At 47.6% G+C, this 18,465-nt stretch overlaps 1 protein-coding gene across 3 annotated transcripts in view; it reads right to left on the bottom strand.

The window, feature by feature from the left end:
* IFT172 (intraflagellar transport 172) overlaps nucleotides 1-18,443 on the bottom strand; it is a 38,284-nt gene extending 19,841 nt beyond the window's left edge. For all 3 annotated transcript variants that reach the window (XM_048298972.1, XM_048298973.1, XM_048298974.1), the window contains exons 1-21: nucleotides 18,339-18,443; nucleotides 17,954-18,097; nucleotides 17,747-17,859; nucleotides 17,221-17,260; nucleotides 14,118-14,183; nucleotides 13,665-13,744; nucleotides 12,405-12,492; nucleotides 11,356-11,570; nucleotides 11,135-11,258; nucleotides 9,956-10,051; nucleotides 9,194-9,355; nucleotides 7,428-7,481; nucleotides 6,799-6,902; nucleotides 6,076-6,161; nucleotides 5,473-5,585; nucleotides 3,049-3,216; nucleotides 2,586-2,722; nucleotides 1,661-1,768; nucleotides 1,060-1,144; nucleotides 661-753; nucleotides 284-361 (exon numbers count right to left, since the gene is read on the bottom strand). In XM_048298972.1, coding sequence (XP_048154929.1) covers nucleotides 284-361; nucleotides 661-753; nucleotides 1,060-1,144; nucleotides 1,661-1,768; nucleotides 2,586-2,722; nucleotides 3,049-3,216; nucleotides 5,473-5,585; nucleotides 6,076-6,161; nucleotides 6,799-6,902; nucleotides 7,428-7,481; nucleotides 9,194-9,355; nucleotides 9,956-10,051; nucleotides 11,135-11,258; nucleotides 11,356-11,570; nucleotides 12,405-12,492; nucleotides 13,665-13,744; nucleotides 14,118-14,183; nucleotides 17,221-17,260; nucleotides 17,747-17,859; nucleotides 17,954-18,097; nucleotides 18,339-18,377 — 2,193 coding nt within the window. In that variant the 5' untranslated portion in view covers nucleotides 18,378-18,443. The remainder of the gene's footprint in view (nucleotides 1-283; nucleotides 362-660; nucleotides 754-1,059; nucleotides 1,145-1,660; nucleotides 1,769-2,585; nucleotides 2,723-3,048; nucleotides 3,217-5,472; nucleotides 5,586-6,075; nucleotides 6,162-6,798; nucleotides 6,903-7,427; nucleotides 7,482-9,193; nucleotides 9,356-9,955; nucleotides 10,052-11,134; nucleotides 11,259-11,355; nucleotides 11,571-12,404; nucleotides 12,493-13,664; nucleotides 13,745-14,117; nucleotides 14,184-17,220; nucleotides 17,261-17,746; nucleotides 17,860-17,953; nucleotides 18,098-18,338) is intronic.
* Nucleotides 18,444-18,465: the final 22 nt, after the last annotated feature.

Below are 18,465 nucleotides of genomic sequence, written 5' to 3'. Positions count from 1 at the left end.
GCCTCTTGTCCAGTTATCAGAAACTACAATGCCACCTCTGTGTACCATGGCACTATCCATTCTTTTTTGAAGCCACAGATACTCCTAAACCAATCTCAGTAGCTTTTATCCCTATTCATCCAGGTCTGTACTTACACCGGTGCAACCTTCCCTTCTACGTGGAGCCCTTCTAAGCAGAAGCAAGGTAGGGCAGGTGAAAAGAACACAGACCCTGAATGGACTCCCAACCAGAAGATTTACCAAGCAAGACCAGCCCACAGCCCAGTGCAGTAATATTCTGTACCTTGGCCTTGGCCACCACAATGCATTCATCCCACATGTGCAGCTCCTGGTACATGTCCATGGCCTCCTCTGTGGCGTTCTGTGTCAGAAAGCAAAGCATAAACCTGAATGCTCCAGGTTAGGAGCAGACACATTGCCATGGAGCTTTCACAGTGGGCAGGGTTAGATGTGCAGAAAACACTTGAAAAAGTGCATTGTCTCCATTACTTGGATATACATCCTCCCTCACACTCGTGCATCTCAGGGTAATCCTACACCTCAGAACAAGGAATATGTTCTCCCTCTACTTCATGGAGAAAAGTCTTCTCCTAGGAACAAGCAACATCTTCCTATCCTCTTACAGCATAGGGCACACACACTCCTTGTTCCTTTACTCACTTGCTCCAGGAAGATCATCTCTGCCAGCTTGTAGTTCTTGTCTAGCATGGCCAAGCGGGCCCGCACCAGGTAATGGTCTGTGCCATCCCCACCCTGCAGACAACAGCAGCAAGTTCAGTTTGCTGAGGGAAAGGACAGGTTCTAGAATGGAACATGGAGGGAACTGCAGGGGGAGGCTGGGTCATTACAGAAACAAAAGACAGTTGAGAACCATAGCAGTGACAAACCAGGACAGTATAAAATGGCCAGCCTTGAGAGGGACCTGGCAGCTGTGAATGGAAGACAATGTCAGCAGTTTCTACAAGGTACTGGTCTGTAGCATGACACTGGTGGGCAAGGACACAGAAGATAACGTACAGGAAGACTGCTGCCCTGCAGAGCAGGAGAAGTTTGACTTACGTGCTCCTGAGCTGCCTGGTCAGCAATGGCATTGGTTTCATGAAGAAATCGAGCCTTTGCCATGTTTCCCAGAGCTGCAAAGCACCTGGAAAATGCAAAGCATTTAGTCAATAATTGGGTTTTGTTGCCCACTTTTGGTCCAAAAGAAAATCAGAACCCAGGCAGCAGACCCAGCTCAACAATGGGAGAGGTAGGGTAGCCCTACTTCAAGAGAAGGATTTTGCCAAGACCTATGTTCAGATGTACCCTCTAGCCCTCCTCCACGGAAGAATCCAGGAGCATGACCAAGGCTCATGTTTCACCTCCCCAGGCTTCAGCGATGCCTCGAGCTTGTTCATGTCTGTCAACTCTCTGAGTCCTTGCTATACACAGCTTTGGGCTACCATCAACAAAAATTTATGCCACAGAGAGATGTTTTCCCACCCCTGGTTCTGGCATTACCGGCTGGGATGAAAAAGCAAAGTCATGGCCTGGCATAGAGAACATGTAAGTCTCCAATGCAGTGAATCTTCCAGACCATACACAGAGCCACATCTTTAGCCAGACCCTGGTTTCTGGGATTCAGCGAAGAGCATGTTGAAGCCATAAAAATGTGATGTACCTCTCTGCAATGTGCAGCTGCCTCGCTTCCAAAGCCAGTCTGCTGAGAGTCTTCCACATGGCTTCAGTCTCTGTGGACATTTCCAGCGTCTCCAAAAATGCAGTAGCCCTTGAGATAGAGAAATTTGCAGACTTTCAGCGACAGAAGAGCTCTCTGAGGAAAACCCCAGAATGTGAGACAGGATCTTCGTAACCAGAGCGGCACTGAAAACAAAGCCAGCTGGTTGTGCCCAGCTCTGAAGAGGACAGTGTAACACAGAGCCTAACAGAGCAAGGGAAAATTCAGAGATCTAGGTTATTCCTACCTGGGCTAAGGCACTTAGAGGCAGATGACCAGCAGAAGGCTGTAGCAGTGTGGGACAAGTCTAAAGTGTTGTGTCTGATACAAGTCCCTGCTGAAAATGTCTCTGAAGATGCAACGGTGCTATCTATGAACACTCCCCTGGTTGCTTTTAAAAGCCCTGTAACAGTGTCAGCAGTACCCAGGTGGCTGCCATGACCACTTCAGGCAGTCAATTTTTACTCTCCACAGCTCCTGGATGTTTCCATAATACTGCCACCATCCCTGGAAGGGCAGCAGTAAAAGCACCCAAGCACCACTTCACATGCGGCTGCTCTGGAGACACTCTTATTCACTGCAATTAATTGACAACTACCTTCAGCAAAGCCCTACTGCGTCTGTGGGACCAGACTGGCCAGTCTCTCCCTGAGTTTGAAACCACAAAGCTGCAAGGAGGCAAAAGCTGAATAACCTCTCCTGGAGGGCTGATGTCCATTATAGCCAGACCTGGCATCAACATCATGCTGAGAGTCTGAAGTTCAACTCTGGAAAGCTGTGCTGCTGCCATTCACGGATCACTGATTCTCAGGTGTCTGGCATGTGATATGAGCTACCTGCCATCCCCATTGGTGTATCCAGCACTTACCTGTGATAATCCCCATCATCAATGGCAGTTCCAAACTCTATGAGGCCTTCATCCAGGGTGTAGGACACAGTGGTGATCCCTTCAGATACTATGACTTCAGTCTTTCCATCACTCCTTTCCAAGCCTACGATATCCCCCTAGAAAGAGTACCAGCAGTCAATACTCCCCTGTTCACCTGAAGTATGTGGGGTTGCAGGGATGTGAGGGCAGCACCACAACAGCTCTGCCAGTCATGGTTCTTCTGAATGAGCTTGCACTGAGCAGACTGAGCCATGAAGCAGCTCCTTGCTCCATCTTCTGCCAGAAATGTCTGCCACAAAGTTGACAAATGAGCTCACATTTTGTCCGTAAGAAACTAACAGTTCCCTTCTGTCTCCCTTCTGCCATACCATCCTTGCTACTCCCACACACATGAGGAAGTAAAAGAAACTGCAGGAGGCAAACAAAGTCTCCGGATTTTTACCTTCAGAGGAAACATGGTGACTCGCTCTGGAGCATCGATGTTGTACCAAATGCAGAGACTGCTTCTGTTCTGAGCAACCACAACATCACTGCCTGGGACCCACTGCACATAGGAGCAATAGTTCAGAATGGTCGTCTTGGTGTTGCTTTCAATGTCATAGAGCTGCAGCTGGAGGTGGGAGAGGAGAACAGGCTCAGCTGGACTTGTGGCTGGGCTGCTAGCTCACACAAACATCGCAGGAACATCTGAGCAGGCATCTTGTAAAGAGACATTACCCATCAGGAAATAGACTTTTTCCAAGACACACATCCTAAAATCTCATTTACACATTGCTATAAGACCTTTATAAACCCTTGCAGCATTTTAAGCAGCATGTTCCTGCCTCCCTTACTGCTTGGTGCAGATGCCTTGTGCTACTTCAGTTCCTTCTCAGCTGCAGAGCTGGAACAGGAAAATGGGCTCTAAAGTCCTTAACGGAAACAAACTAAGGGACCAAGAAGGGCCTTCCTCTGCAATTTTGGGCTGAACTGTCCATCCCAGGCACAGTCCCATTGCAAGGACTGCTGCCAATAAGGTGAGAGGTTGGTTGTTTGTAGAACACACTACCCAAAAACAAACGTAACAGTTTGGAAGGTGTAACCTGACACATGGCATAACTTTGTTATATATATATGATGTCTTATGACTGAAAAGTCCCAGACTTGTTCTTGTCCTCACCTAGGACGAGAAAAAGAAGAGAGAACTGAGCTAGTCTCATGACACACCTATCAAAAGAGAACAAGAAAGTCCCTATTTCAGTCTGTAACAAAATGGATGGAGAAATCATAGAATCCCAGAATGGTTCGGGTTGGAAGGAACCTTAAAAATCATCTTGTTCCAACCCCCTGCCATGGGCAAGGACACATTCCACTAGACCAGGTTGCTCCAAGTCCTGTCCAACCTGGCCTTGAACACTTCCAGGGATGAGGCAGCCACTGCTTCCCTGGGCAATCTGTGCCAGGGCCTCAGCACCCTCACAGGGAAGAATTTCTTCCCAATATCCCATCTAACCCTGCTCTCTGGCAGTGGGAAGCCATCCCCCCCTCATCCTCTCACTCCAGGCTCTTGTCCAAAGCCCCTCTCCAGCTCGTTCAGAGGCCCTTTAGGCACTGGAAGGGGCTCCAAGGTCTCCCTGGAGCCTTCTCTTCTCCAGGATGAAAAACCACAATTCTTTCAGCCTTTCCTCATAGAAGAGGTGTTCTAGGCCTCTGACCATCTCTGTGGCCTCCTCTGGACTTGCTCCAGCAGCTCCATGTCCATCCTGTGCTGGGACCCTACAGCTGGAAGCAGCACAGCAGATGGGGTCTCACCTGAACAGGGCAGAGGAACAGAATCCATCCTCCCCTGCTGCCCTCACTGGGGGATTGGTCCAGCACACAACTTATGCCTGGCCTTGTTGCATCTCATGAGATTCCCATGTGTGCAGTTCTGGAGCTTGTCCAGGTTCCTCTGGATGGCCCTGTCCTTCAGGTGTGTCATTCCACCCTCAGCTTGATGTCATCGGCAAGCTTGCTGAGGGTGTACTCAATCCCTTCATCTGTATCATTAATGAACATATAAAATAACACTGTCCTAATACAGACCCCTGAGCGGCACTACTTGTCACTGAGGTCCACCGGGACACTGAGCTGTTGACCGCTTCCCTCTGGATGTGATTGTTCACTCAATTCCTTATCCAGCAAACAGTCCACCCATCAAATCCATCTCTCCAGTTTAGAGGGAAGGATGTTGTGGAGGACTGTGTGAAAGGCTTTACAGAAGTCTAGATAAATGACACTCATAGCCCTTCCCTTGTCCACTGACAGAGTCTCTCCATCAGAGAAGGCCATTGGGTTGGTCAGGCAGGACTTGCTGTCACTGAAGCCATGCTGGCGGTCCTGAATTACCTTCCCTGGTTGTCCTGAATCACCTCCCTGTTCCCCATGTGCCTTAGCACCGCTTCTAGGGGGATCTGTTCCATGATCTTCCAAACCCCAGGGGTGAGGCTCCCAGGTCAGCACTTCTCAGGGTCCTCCCTCCTACTCTTTTTAAAGATGGGTACAATGTTTCCCTTTTTCCAGTCACTGGGGCTTCACCCGACTGACATGATTTTTTGAATACCATAGACATATGTACCGCAGAAGAATCTATGATTTTCATTTTCAGGTGTGATGAGATGAAGCAAAATGTCTAGGAACTAAGTTCAGCATTAGCTGTGACTCAGGAATGCAACACTGCCAGCTCATGCAATCTGGATACGGTCAATCTTCCTCAAAGGAGCAGTAAGTGAAAAATCAGGAGTATTTCACATGTGTTTCTCACCTCCCTCCCTCCATTCAGGCATATCTGTCTCTACCTCTCCCCACACATGCCATCCTGCCACATGGCCTGAGGTGCCTGCCTCACCCTCATCTTCTTGTCTCTGAAGAGCAGTTTGTGGCCTGTTTCATTCAGCTCCAGCCAATCGATCTTGCTGTCATGACTGATCGTGCCAGCGTTGTAGCCACCAACAAGGTCCACTTGGGAAGGAAAGAAAGGAAACTGCGTAAGTACCTGATGTATCTCAAAGTGCTCAACATTCAAAGCTGTGCCAGGGGAATTAGATGCCTGGGACCTATTGAGGGCAAGACCCTCAGCAAAGACACTCTGACATGAACACCAAACAGCAGTGACATTTTATTTTGATGCCTTCTCAGCAGCAGCAACTCTCTCCTACTGTCTATGAGCATGCACAGCTCATGGGCAATGCAGGCAACACAGAGTCTGGGTCCAGGACACAGTCACAGACACCCATGGCTGTGTCTGTAACAAGCAGCATCCTGCCGAAAGTAGGACAGCCTGGTCTCCAGCAGACTGCTGCTAGGCAGAGGGAATGCAAAGGGGAACTTCAAGAATCTGCTGCTTGGTAGAGGGAATGCACAGAGGACCTTCAGGGATATGCTGCCTGGCACAAAAAATGAAAAGGAATCAGGAAGGCTAGCAAAAAAGGGGAGGGAGGGTTACAGTCACCTGTCGCTATAGTCTTGATGTCTACCAGGTAAGCCAGTCTCTTGTTCTCATCCACGCCTCGCTGCTGTCTCTCATTGATACGGACACTGTGATTTGAAGGGAATGACTGTTACTCTCACTACTCTCAAAGTTCCTTTGAGTCACATAGTCCCTCCCTGACTTCCCTGCAGTTTCCCTGAGCACATGGCGCCTCTGGCAGTTCTATAACCTGTGACACTTGCCTAGTACCTATACCTGCCTCAAGTGAAAATAAAGCTTTCTGATCCGTGGCTTCCCCCCACCGAAGCTACCCCTCTGGAGTAGGGGTCCCCAATAACAATTAGTTACTAGTCACATTGCTCTGAGCAGCCCACGATCCTCCCTTCTCCTAAATCAGAACAAAGGGTATAGAATTTTAGAGGGACAGAGGAGGTCCTGCTGACAACTGAGTCCCTAATGATGCTGTACCAGGACTAGCTGGATGCAGAGTTGCCTGAGAACATGCACAGGAGGTCCCTCTTCAGCAACAGCCATGGCAGGCTGCACTAAGATCAGAGGAAAAGAGGTTCTTGTGCTTCTAAAACCTGACAGCCAATAACCTGGCCACTAAACCCATCACTGGCCACTGTTAGAAGTGGGTGTCTGGGGGCTGCATTCTACAGAGTGGGACACTTCCAAAGTTGTATGTCTGAGCTCACTTTACTAAATGCCTGTGCTGGTTACAGAGGCAGATGTAACCATTACCTGACCAGATGAGGATTCACAAACTCTGTGCGGACAGACCCCAGAATGTCATTGCTTCCATATTCCACCAGTGTCAACTCTCCAGCATTAAAAATCATGCAGACCTGATGGTGAGAGGGGAGTACACTCTTAAGAGTCAAGTGACATAAACACTCATACCTGCCAGTGAGGGGTACAGAAAAGAACTCTGCTGCACACAAATCTAAATTTAAATACTCTGGGATGACTAAGGAGCTGTCCTTGGCTTCTTGTTGTGACTGACAGCTTTTCCTCAAGATTGGGGATTTTAATTGTGGGCCTACCAGTCCTGCAGCAGGCAAGCTCTCCCCATGATAGCTGTATTGTGTATCTCTAACACCCTCTCTGGCCATTGCTCTTTTATTGCTTCTCTCTCCTTCAGGATTATGACTTATTTAACCTGTCAGTCCACACACTGAGCTTGTTCTGTACCTGGCATGTGGAAAAGGCAAGTACAGGGAGGAAGCAGATTGGGATCTGCATGAAGAGGCTAAATCCAGGAAACTGCTGAGAAACAGGGTTTTCCAGAAATGCAGGTGACACTTTTCTTGCTGGTGCACACACAGCTTTACACACCATTCATGGGGAGCATTCTGTCTCATCCTACTTACGTTTTCGTTGTCAAAGAAGAACTTTTCATTCCCCCCAGATCCTTGCCAGGCCACCTGCAAAGCAACGGCATGGGGTGAGGCTGACAGGCTGACAGCTCCACCAGGACCAGTCTGCACATGCTGGGGTCCACTGTCCAGCTTTCGGTTTCCACAACAGACAGCAAGAGTTACACTGCACAAGGAATTGTGTTCCATCACCTTAGCTGCCAACACTGTTTTTCAGTCATTCTCAGCTTGCAAATTCCACACGTTCCTCTCCTTTCTTTAGACTCAGCTTCAGACTCCAGCTCTCTTTGTATATTATATTACTGCCTTCCGAACAAGAGGCCTTTGTGTGACCAAGGTACTCCCAATACCCCTTTCCTTCACAGGCCCTTCTCCACCTTCCCCAGACCAGCTTTACTACAAGAAGCACCCAAACAGCTCCTTTGCCTCTGTTAATCATAGCCACAGAATCACTGCTACCACTGGTGGGAGCAGCATCTCCACACCACATGTAGTTGAACCCTTTTGTTTTTTAGGGTCATGGTAGCAACAGCTGATCAGCATAGTGCCAGTGGGGAACAACTGATTGGAAATTTGAGCAGATCACTGGATAACAGTAGCTCCTGTGGTAACAACAGACAAGTGGCCAGAGAAGCAGAAAACTGAAAGCCAAGGCTACAGCAGTTCTCTTCCCTCACAGAATGAACTCCAAGTTACGGCTTCAACGGAAGTCCAGTGAGACAGCAAGAGGGCAAATGGACACCTCACAGCCCTGTTCTTTCTGAGAAGTGAGTACAGCTGTGCAATTGAAAGAAAAACTCTGCACAGTAAGATGTAGAGAAATCTAGGAGCTTCATTCTGGCCAAATTCTCGGTTATATTACCAAGTCTCAGCGTTCTCCAGCTCAAATCTCTAGTCAGAGCTCCTGCTCCAAGAGAGACTGATTAGCTCACCATCAGTCTGATTAAAAGTATGTGATGCCTCTGTGAACAAAGCAAGTATGTTCTTGAAGCCTATTTAATGCTTTCATCAGACATTAGCCTATGGCCCACATTCTCCAGGCTCAGCACATGGGCTCAGCACTCAGTGCACTGTGAGGCTCAGGGGATGGATGATTTTGTGTGAATTGTCTGGTACCAGAAATGGCACTGGCATAAGCTGTGGTAACAGGATGCAGGCATGAATGGTTTTTGATGGTTTTTTATTTTGTTTCTTTTAAACACACTAAGATTTGTACATTCACCTCTGGAATGTATATATGTAAAACATCCAGATTTGGGCCCCCAAGTACAAGAAAGACCGATAAACTGGAGCAAGTTCAGCAGACTGCCATCAGGATGGTTGGGAGTGAAGCACTTACAGTGTGAAGAGAGGCTGAAGGAATTTGGCTTCTTCAGCCTGGAGAAGAAAAGGCTTAGGAAACCTCTAATATAGTGATGCCAGGCTTTTTTTGGCAGATATGGAGTGAAAGGATGAAAAGTGGCCATAAAACAGCAGTCAAAATACCAACAAGACTTAGGAAAAAGGCTTTCCTCCATGAGTGCAGTAAAGCATTGGAACAGGGGACTAGAGAAACCATGGGACCTGAGCAACAATATCTGAATGTAATACTGACTTTCCTTTGGGCAGTAAGTTTGATAAGAGACCTCCCAAGGCCCCTTCCAACCTGAATTATTCTATGATTCTTGGAAAATAGAGGTATTGTTCCCATGCAGAAATCATATCCTCTGAGTTATGAAGTTAAACATTTGACACTCCAGAAATGACAGATTTTCCAGTACCTCACTGAGCTTGTTGGAGCTAACGTCACCCAGCAGTAATGTGTCTGAGGTATGGGCCACCAGGTACCGGTCCTTCCCCAGGATCTTCACCTCATCAATCTCATAACCATACTGGGATTTCAACACAACTCGAGTTCCCGTTGAGAGGTTCTTCACAATGACCTAGAGAAAGTGAGAAAAAGCAACATGAGGCCATGCACAGAGGAACAGCGCAGACTTCTTGCCCCATGGAAGATTAGGCAGTAGATGATACTAGGATATTTGGATATCCCCTCACATCATTTCCCTCTGCTTTTTTAAAAAAATTGACCATTCCTTTTGCATGGGATGACAGCTGTAGTAGACATGCGGGATTCTTACTTTTGCCATTTACAAGTTACTAGTTACAAGTTACTAGCTTAACTGGAGGCCCACTCAGGCCCCCAAGGAGAAGCCCCCTTTGAAGAGTCCTGTACTCTCTCCCCTGACTGCACAGGGGTGCCCAGACTGCCAGCTCTCCCTTACTGCCTCATTTTGAACAAGGTAAATTTGGCTGGAATTAAATCCCTTCAGGAGTCTGCACTTGACATGGAGGTACCTCAAAGAAATTCACAAGGTAGGAAATAACCTCAACGGTCTTTTATCCCAGCCAATTCCCACCCAGCCTTTCTCGACAAGTTGGTATGAACAAACCACAGGTGGTGCAGAACTCCAAACATGTCTAGTTCTGGCAAACATGCCATTTTCATCAGGAATTTCATACCTTATTAGATATTCTCTTACCTGGCTCGGTCCCACATATGTCATTTCAAATTTATTTTTGTAAATGGTTCTGCGAAGGCAACAGTCAAACTGTTCAACTCCTCCACACAGCGTACCCTGGGGACAAAAACACATCATGTGGTCAATGAACTCTGTTAAGGAGAGATATTTCAGACCCTGCTTACATGAAGAGGATCAGAGGTCAGACATAAACACACCGGCCCTAGCTGTTCTGGAGGACAAGGTTAGATGCAGGAGGACCAGCCCTATTTTGACCTTCTTGAGACAACAGAAAGATTGAGCCATTCTCAGAAAAATGGAGACTACCAAACACTGGCATGAATCTGGGACAGGAGAAGGTGGGGTTAAAAACCACCTTTATCCTCATCTTTCCCATTATTCTTCTCAGTTTCCCACTTCTTCCTTTCCCAGACTCCCAGTCTCTCCTCCCTTCCAGCAGAATCCTTTCACCCTTCTTTCTTTATATCATCCACATTCTTTCCACTGATCTCCTATCCCTTAGCCCTTTTCCATTCTCTGAAAATACTTGTTCACATATTCAGTAATTCTTGGTCTGAAAATATTTCAAGGATTCTTGATTGTTGAACACAAAAATATGCAAAAACTATTAAAGAAAAGTCGTAAATAACATCTTTCCTAAATAATTTGTTTTAGTTATTCAAGTTACTAGAGAAAAATATGCAGAAAGATTAATTTAAAGAGATTTAAAGAACTATCTGATTTTAGAGAAGGCTCGGTGGCTGAAAGTAGAAGAAAGAGAACACTGAACTGAACACACAGCACAGAAACACAGAGTGTAATTAGCAGGTCAGTTTGTATACTGCTTCTCACAGGTACCCAGAAGAAAGAATTCTCCTGAGACTGCTCTGGAGAAGCTATGCCTTTTCTCATCATGCTTCTGAGAAAAGAGAAGGGCTGCTGAAACCAGTGAGCCATCACACCAACAGCCACAAGGTTTTATAGCTTCACACTCGCACACCCGACTGCAGCAGCTCCTTAGCATAAGGTCTTGGCCTCAGCATCTGCACTGCACCCCTGGGCGACGGTGTGACCACATCAGTATGACCATGTTCAAAGCCTTCCCTGTACCACACCACTTTGTTTCCATGCACAAACATGCATAAGGCTGACCCTGGTGTAGGACTTGACGGTTCAGGCTTCCTGACTGATGATACAAACCGCACAGATCCGTGAGCCGTCCCTCTTCCACGCCAGAGCTGTGATGGTGTATAGGTGAGCTATTTCTTTGGGCTTGCCTTCCTCCCAGGCACTGCGGCGTGGGCTCCAGTTCAGAACCCGTAACCTGTGAGAGAGAAGAGGTAAGAGAGACATGAAAAACTGTGTGTGGCTGACAAAGGGAGGACTATAAAGAGGAGAATTCTCCATCAAGTACATGGTACCTATCATAGCTGCCAATAACAATGGACTGGCCACTGGGACTGGTGGTTGCTGTGGTGAATTCTTTCTCTGACGAGTCCCGGCTGTAGTCAAAGGTTTGAATCACACTGCCTTCCTTCCCATAAGCAACGATCTTCTTGTCACAACCTGCAGCCACAATGCTGCTGGAAGCCCAGGCGAGGGCATAAGGAGGACAGGGATGCACTGCCAACTTACCCTGCAACAGACAAGAACACCCTGAACACGTGAATGGCCCCAAACCCTAGCTGGCCTCTGTACTCAGCTATTCCAGTGGGACCAGTATGGGACCTTCTGTAAAGCCCAACTCATGGGGGCAGCATTGTCTGCCTGCTCAGTCTGTGGGAAGACAGAAACCAGAACTGAGGGATGTATCAACTATTACATTCATTTAACTGTGAGAGAAGAATACTGATGCCAGTAAGAAGACTGATACCATTAACTAGACTGGGACTGAGCTTCCAACACAGCAGAGTATAGATGGACCTTCAAGATATCACGGCAGAGAGCAGCCATGCTCAAACTGCTTCAGCTGAAGAAAACTATCTGAGAACATCATCTCCTTTACCACAGCCTGAAGCACAGAGAGACTCCTGGCACAGAGGAGCAGGAGGCTCAGGAGAAATGCTGGGTGTCCAAGGGCAAAATGTGAGCCGAGATTCAACATTAACTGTGGTAACTACACACTGCTTAGTGTGGAGACAACAGTAGCCATTCCATGGAACCCTACCTCTTCGAGCATCATTCTCCTGAACACTGAAACATCAGATCTTTCCAGACACCTGAACAGCCTTATGCCTCATACGCAAAAACATGAATTCCCCCCTTACCACTGCCCTTAGTGTATTCCAAAGCATCTAGTCACTGTTCTGCCTCCACCAATGCTTCCCAAAACCTTTGCTAGCAAGCACAGCCTGCAGTTTCTCTCCAGCCTTGCACTCCCTCCACAGCCTGATCCCTTTCCTGAGCTCTTGAGCTGGGACACAGGCTGTGCAAACAGGAATTTCGCTCACTGAAAAAGGATCTTTGATACCTGTGATTCACCTGAGCCCTCATCATCAAAGAAGAAGCGCACTATGGTTCCATCTGCATGGCCAGACAGGATTCCCTTCCCCGACACACTAGAGAAAAACACAGACAGGATGATGCAATGTTGCAGTAGGACTTGAACCTTTATATTCAATTCCCTGCCCAGAGCAGCCATTCCCAGGGTCATCACTGATGTTCCTCATGAAAGGAACCTTCTCCAAAGACAAGACAAATATCAAATACCTGCACCAGTGTCTGTAAAATAAAGCAGACATAAGAACTGAGAGTGGAAAGGAGAGTGACCATTTAAGTATCTTCACCATGTAAAATCACAATAAACAACTTTCTTTACTACTAGAAACCTGGAGAAGCTAAGTGACCTTCAGTGGAATAATGACTCTGCTCACAAGTGCTTCCAGCAAGGTGTATCAAACAGCTCTTGCACTGGAACTGTTCCAGAAGTGAGGCTGGATATTATGATACTGGGAATCCCTAAAAGAAACATAATGTAGACAAAAAACATCTGGGCAAACACTCCAGGCCTAAGTCCATTGTTTATAGCATTGATGTCTTGTACTCCTGGACACAAGCATGGACAAGAGAGCAAGGAAGAAGAAACAGGCCAAAGATCATGTACCCAGAAAAACACTTTCTAATGAAGGTTAGAAGATGCAAGAACAGAATACAAATTCTATGGACACTATAGCAATCCAACAATCATGTATCTGTCACCAGAATGACAGCATTTAGTGAAAATTCCACTCCTAGGACCATGACATATCTTCATTTTTTTTTGGATAAAGAATACTAAAGTAGTTAAAATGAAATCTTATTAATTAAAATAATTTTAAATTGCACTTTATGGTTATTTTCCTAATTATAGCCTTGTCGGGAGTTTTATCTGGCAGAATGTTCTTACTTTTTTTAGCCCTTAACCATGATTAATGTTGGTTATTAGCTAGATGAAGCTGACAAATGTAATCCTTATAAAGTCACAGATTCAAATACATCAAGGTATATAAGTAAGCTCACGGAGACTTTCATCCTCAACTGTTTGAGGAACAACCAGCCTGCCAGTGTGGCACAGCCAGGTACCAGATTTTAGGAAGGAATTCCTTCTGGAGAGCACAGCAGGTTATTATGTTGACAAGTAACTGAGAGCAAGGACACTGTCAACCTCCCACACTGGTCCCAGTTATGCCAAGCCAGCAGCAGGTGCGAGACCGAGCCAAAGCAGGGCAGGCCAAAGCAATGCCATACTCACTTGGAAGTTAGTGAGACCACATAGGAATCTGTCCCATAAATGGTGGAAGACTTGTTGTTCTTTGTATTTGCTAAACGAACCTGAGAAAGAGAAAATTATCAATGTTGCTTTTGTCTGTGGATCTCCCCCACTGTAAGTAACATTCCCAGAGGTTTCCCAATTTGTGACTAGTGAAAGAAATCACAGGAAGCTCATTGCCTTCCAGTAGGTTCTAAAGTGGAAAAGTTGGAGTCACATCTTCACACTTCAAAAAAGGCTTGGAGAAAGAGCCAAATGATCTAGTAGAACCTCCTGGGACTAACTGGGAACCAGAAAATTCAAATCCATGGTGTAATCCCTCTGTTGCTGTTACTGTGGCACCCAGTGATGGCTCTTACCCCACAGCGCAGCTAGTTGCAGACCTGGCACACCCAGCAAGGGAAAAAAAGTCATGCAAATAACAAGTTTCTCTACCTTTCCTTCAGCAAGACCAAAGACAATGACATTCTCTGCTGGCCACAATAAACAGGTCACAGCACTCTGCAAAGGAAGAGGTAAAAAGAGAGGTAAGAGCTCCATCCTACTCAGCTTCCTGCTCTTTGCCACATAAAATAGTTCATGAACAGACACCACTCAGGCAGGAGAGATGAGGCATTTGGACAGGCCTTACAGTAGCTGAAGATACTGGACAAGACTTACTCCATGCTGAAGCTTAAACTAGAGCTGGGGCAAAGTAACTGAGCTCAGGAGGACTATGGGAGGGCAACAAAGTTATACGGATGTGTTCAGTTTAGAGCTCTTTTAAAAGTATTACTTACTGAGCAGGTGCTTGGCTTGCCACATACTATTGGTGAATGTATAAAATCATGGCTGTTTTAAAAGGTTTTTTGCAACAAGTATAAAATATAAAAAATAATTTGACTGTGCCAACTTCTGTAATAGCTATGAGAATAGTTGTCTGTTGGATCTTCATTTGATGAATAAGAAATAGCCTTTATTTTTTCAGTGCTGAGTTATTATTCATAAAATGGTTATAAGATGCTACCAAGTAGGTCAGGTAGAAACAGGCTCATTAAATCCAAACCAAATCTGAGGTGGGGTCAGGATGAAAGGAATGGGGGACTTGTCTTCACAAACAAGTGGTGGGCCTGCTACAGGTAGCACTGAGATACAACTAGCACTGAGAGACAGAAGAAACAATGGGAAGGATTCCACTGATGAATGGAATGAAAGAGATTTGTCTTCACAAAGGTCTGTAGGTCTGCTGATAAATGAAATTGGATACCGAGAGATGAAAGAAACAATGGGAAGAACCATAAACTCTATAGGAATTTAAAAAGTGGGGGGGAGGTATATGTTAGAAGGGAGTCTTAGGTTTCAGGAAGTCTGTACCCCTCAACTACCTCAGCCAATGGGGAAAGAGAGAGGGAAATGCGGCCGGAAAATTAGGATAAATAGGAGGCTTCATCCTCCAAAAATTTGAGACCCCAGGGGAATGACCCATGGCCTCTCCCTTTATTCGAATAAAGTAACAGGACTCCTCTGTCTCCTTTTTGGACATAAACCTCTGGTGTTTGTGGATTAATTTTCCTGACAAAGATGAATAAAGCTGACTACAAAACTCAATTGTAACAGAGGGCCAAGAAAGTTTATGAAAGCCCTTCACATCTACCCTGCAGAACTCTAGTCCGTAAGACGGCTGGTGTTTGGCACCGTGCCACCAGCACCAGCCTCACTGGCTCTCTGTCCCATTTTAAGCATCTGGGACTGCTTAAGATACATATACACCCTCATTTATTCATCTCATCTTCCATCCCTGCTCTGATCATCCATATCAGCAAACTTAGCTACAATCAGGCAACAAAACGCCCCAAAGATGACCAAACTGTTCATAATTAAAATGTCCAACCAATGACCAAGACCCATTTTCATTACCCCTGTTTCCCAGGAATTTGTGTATTTCCCTCATTATCTGACAGAGTCTTGTTTTCCAGTCTAACACAACAAAATCTTGGGAACAAGCCTCACACAGTGGTGATGTGCTCATTGCTTCCTGGCTCTCGAGCAGGAGGCTTGGCTTGCCAGTGTGATCACACACTGTGATCACTGTAAGAGTGCCCAGTGGCAGGAGAGGGAAAGGGCTCAATAAATGATCTCTCATATTGACTGAACATATCAAAAATTTGTAAATAACAGTATTTAGTTACAGGAGAAAGCCAGACATGGTGGTAAAACCCCAGACATATAGCACCAGAAAAAAGAAAGGATTTATTGTGTTACAAATGGCAGAAAAGGCATGGAGAAATAGGAGAATGAGAGAAAAAAATGACTGAATTTCTACATTAAAAATACAAAAACCTGTACATGTGCCATGCACAGCATCTGAGCTTGTGAGAGGTGAGCAGGCCCCCAATGGGCTGACAGCTGGAGGGGCCAGCAGCAAGCAGTACACAAGGAAAGAGCTCTCCAGGGAGGCTAAAGGTGCCCACACCTGGGATAGCCACCCTGGTCAGGAAACGGACAAATGGACACCAAGCCCCTGTTACTCTCTTTTCCTCATGACACTCTATTCTCATGACCACTCAGTGCAGCAGCTCAACCATAGAGAAACAGAGGCTGACCAGCAGCTTTCCTGTTGCCAGAGACACAGAATTCCCTGGGCTCCCCGGAGCAGTCAGAGCAGCCACAGTCGTAGGCTATGACCCAACTCTGAGATGTGAACTTTCAACCTAGAGGCTGAGGCTGCCCTTCACCTGAGAGGCAGCTTGAGAAAGCCGGGCAACTCCATCAGAAGCAGCTCTGTCTATGTCTTCTGGGGATTTGGCCATGGAGGATGAGTCCTCCTAAGCTGCAGAGAACTTTCTCGGTGACACAGAGAATATGGGGGTCCTGGTGTGATGGCACTTGCCTGGAAAGCCTTGAGCAGCTGCTGGAGCTTTGCCTCTGAAGGTAGAAGTAGTCAGTGCACTGTATTTTCTCACTCTGATGGCTTTCTGTGCAAGGAATTCATAACACCTTTGCCTTTTCCAGACAGATCGCGGGGCAACCCTTGGCAAACGCCTACTGGGGAGATTGTTCTCTGACACAGGCAGGCAGAGCCAGAGGAGCAGAACACAATGGTGGCCAAGGAGCACACCTGACTGAAATCACAAACCTGAGGCAATTGAGCATGTGTAAATTGCAGTTTGAATTCTGCACACTTTACATTTTGTTTAATAAGGCATCTTGGAGTTTAGAGTTGCCAACCTGTGAAAAATAGTTGGGCTCTGAGTGTCTCCTATTTTTCCCTTTCAACTCCCTTAAAACATTCTGTCCACTGATGCCTGAAGTAGTCCCCAAAGTTTTGTAACTGATTGCACTGATCGTTCAACAATTTACTGTGTTGTACCCAGGCATTAGGACACCTCTGAAGCTTGATGAGCAATACGTGCCTCAGAATTTAGAGATTCTCTTAGGATCTTTAAAGGTTAAATACAGTTTGGCCAAGTACACCTGTGAGTATGAGCAGAGAGACCTCTCATTTCCTTTTCTTACATATGCCAGAGAAAATGGAGTCAAACAGAAGTCTGGGTCTCACCGTTTGGATGAACTTGTTGCATATCACCTTCTTGTCACCCCTGCAGAAAAACATGAACAAAAATTACTATCAGCAACACTGTGCATTCTGGTCACCCTACTGTTTATATGCAGTCTGGTTTGATATTGCCAAACAGAGCCCATGAAGTTTTGCAATGCTGCTTGTCTATCAAAACTTTAGGCAAAAAATCAGAAAGACCCCAGCTTCTGAGCTTCCAAAATTCTGGTGAACTGCCTTTCTGAGTGCTGTTAGCACTATTCCTGCCAGCAAATGAGGCTGCAGTGGGGCAGCTGTGTGCCACAGCTGTGACACACGATGGCAACACAGGCTCCAGCTAGCTGCATGCACAGCCAGGGCTCCACAAGGGCCCTGCCGAGGAAACCTCACCTGCTGCTCCCCATGGACACCTGCGTGACTCCCTGCGGGTCAGGTGACGGGCGCTGCAGCGTGTGCCAGGGCGAGCATCAGGCTAAGGGAGCCCGTGGCAGGGCGGAATGGAGCGTATTGGACCCCACCGCAGACTCACCACTCCTCGCCAATCCTGTACACGTAGACAATGTTGTCCGTCTGCCCGATGGCCAGTTTGGTGGAGTCCGGGGAGAAGGCCATGCCTTTGACCACGTAGCTCTTCCTGCCGTACTGCAGAGAGGGTCGGTGTGACCGCGGGAAGGTCGGCTGCCCCAGTGCTGCCCGGCCCATGCCCCGGCCCCGGCCCCGGCCCGGCTCCACTCACCTTGGCGTCTGCCGGTTTGGTGGAGAACTTGTCACGTCGCTCGCCCTGCTCGTCGTAGAGCAGCACCACGCGGTCCGCGGTGCACACGGCAAACCGGGCACTGCTGGTGGACCAGGCCATGCAGGTCACCCGCGCCGTCCCGTCCTGTGGGCACGCACAGCTTAGCGGGTACACAACAGCCCCAGCGGGCACATGCAGCTCAGCGGGCACACACTCCTCAGCAGCTGGGCACACACAGCTCAGCAGTCACACGACAGCCTCAGCATCGCCGCTACGCCCCCCAGACCGGTCAGGGCCGCTCCCCCCAACCCGGCCTGGCCCGGTCCGGCCCGGCCCGCACCCCCGCGGCCTGATCCCCCCCAAGCCCGGCCCAGCCCGGCCCGACCTGCGGGGCCAGCAGGGTCCGCACGTGCCGTAGCTGCATCGCGCCCTACACCTGGGCCGGGACGGTCCCACGGGCCCGCTCCGCCGCCGCCACGGGGCCCGCCTCGCCCCGCCCCCGTTGCCGCGGC

The sequence above is a fragment of the Corvus hawaiiensis genome, chromosome 3 (assembly GCF_020740725.1).
Source record: "Corvus hawaiiensis isolate bCorHaw1 chromosome 3, bCorHaw1.pri.cur, whole genome shotgun sequence".
NCBI lineage: Eukaryota > Metazoa > Chordata > Aves > Passeriformes > Corvidae > Corvus > Corvus hawaiiensis.
This window is presented reverse-complemented; position numbering and strand designations above follow the sequence as displayed.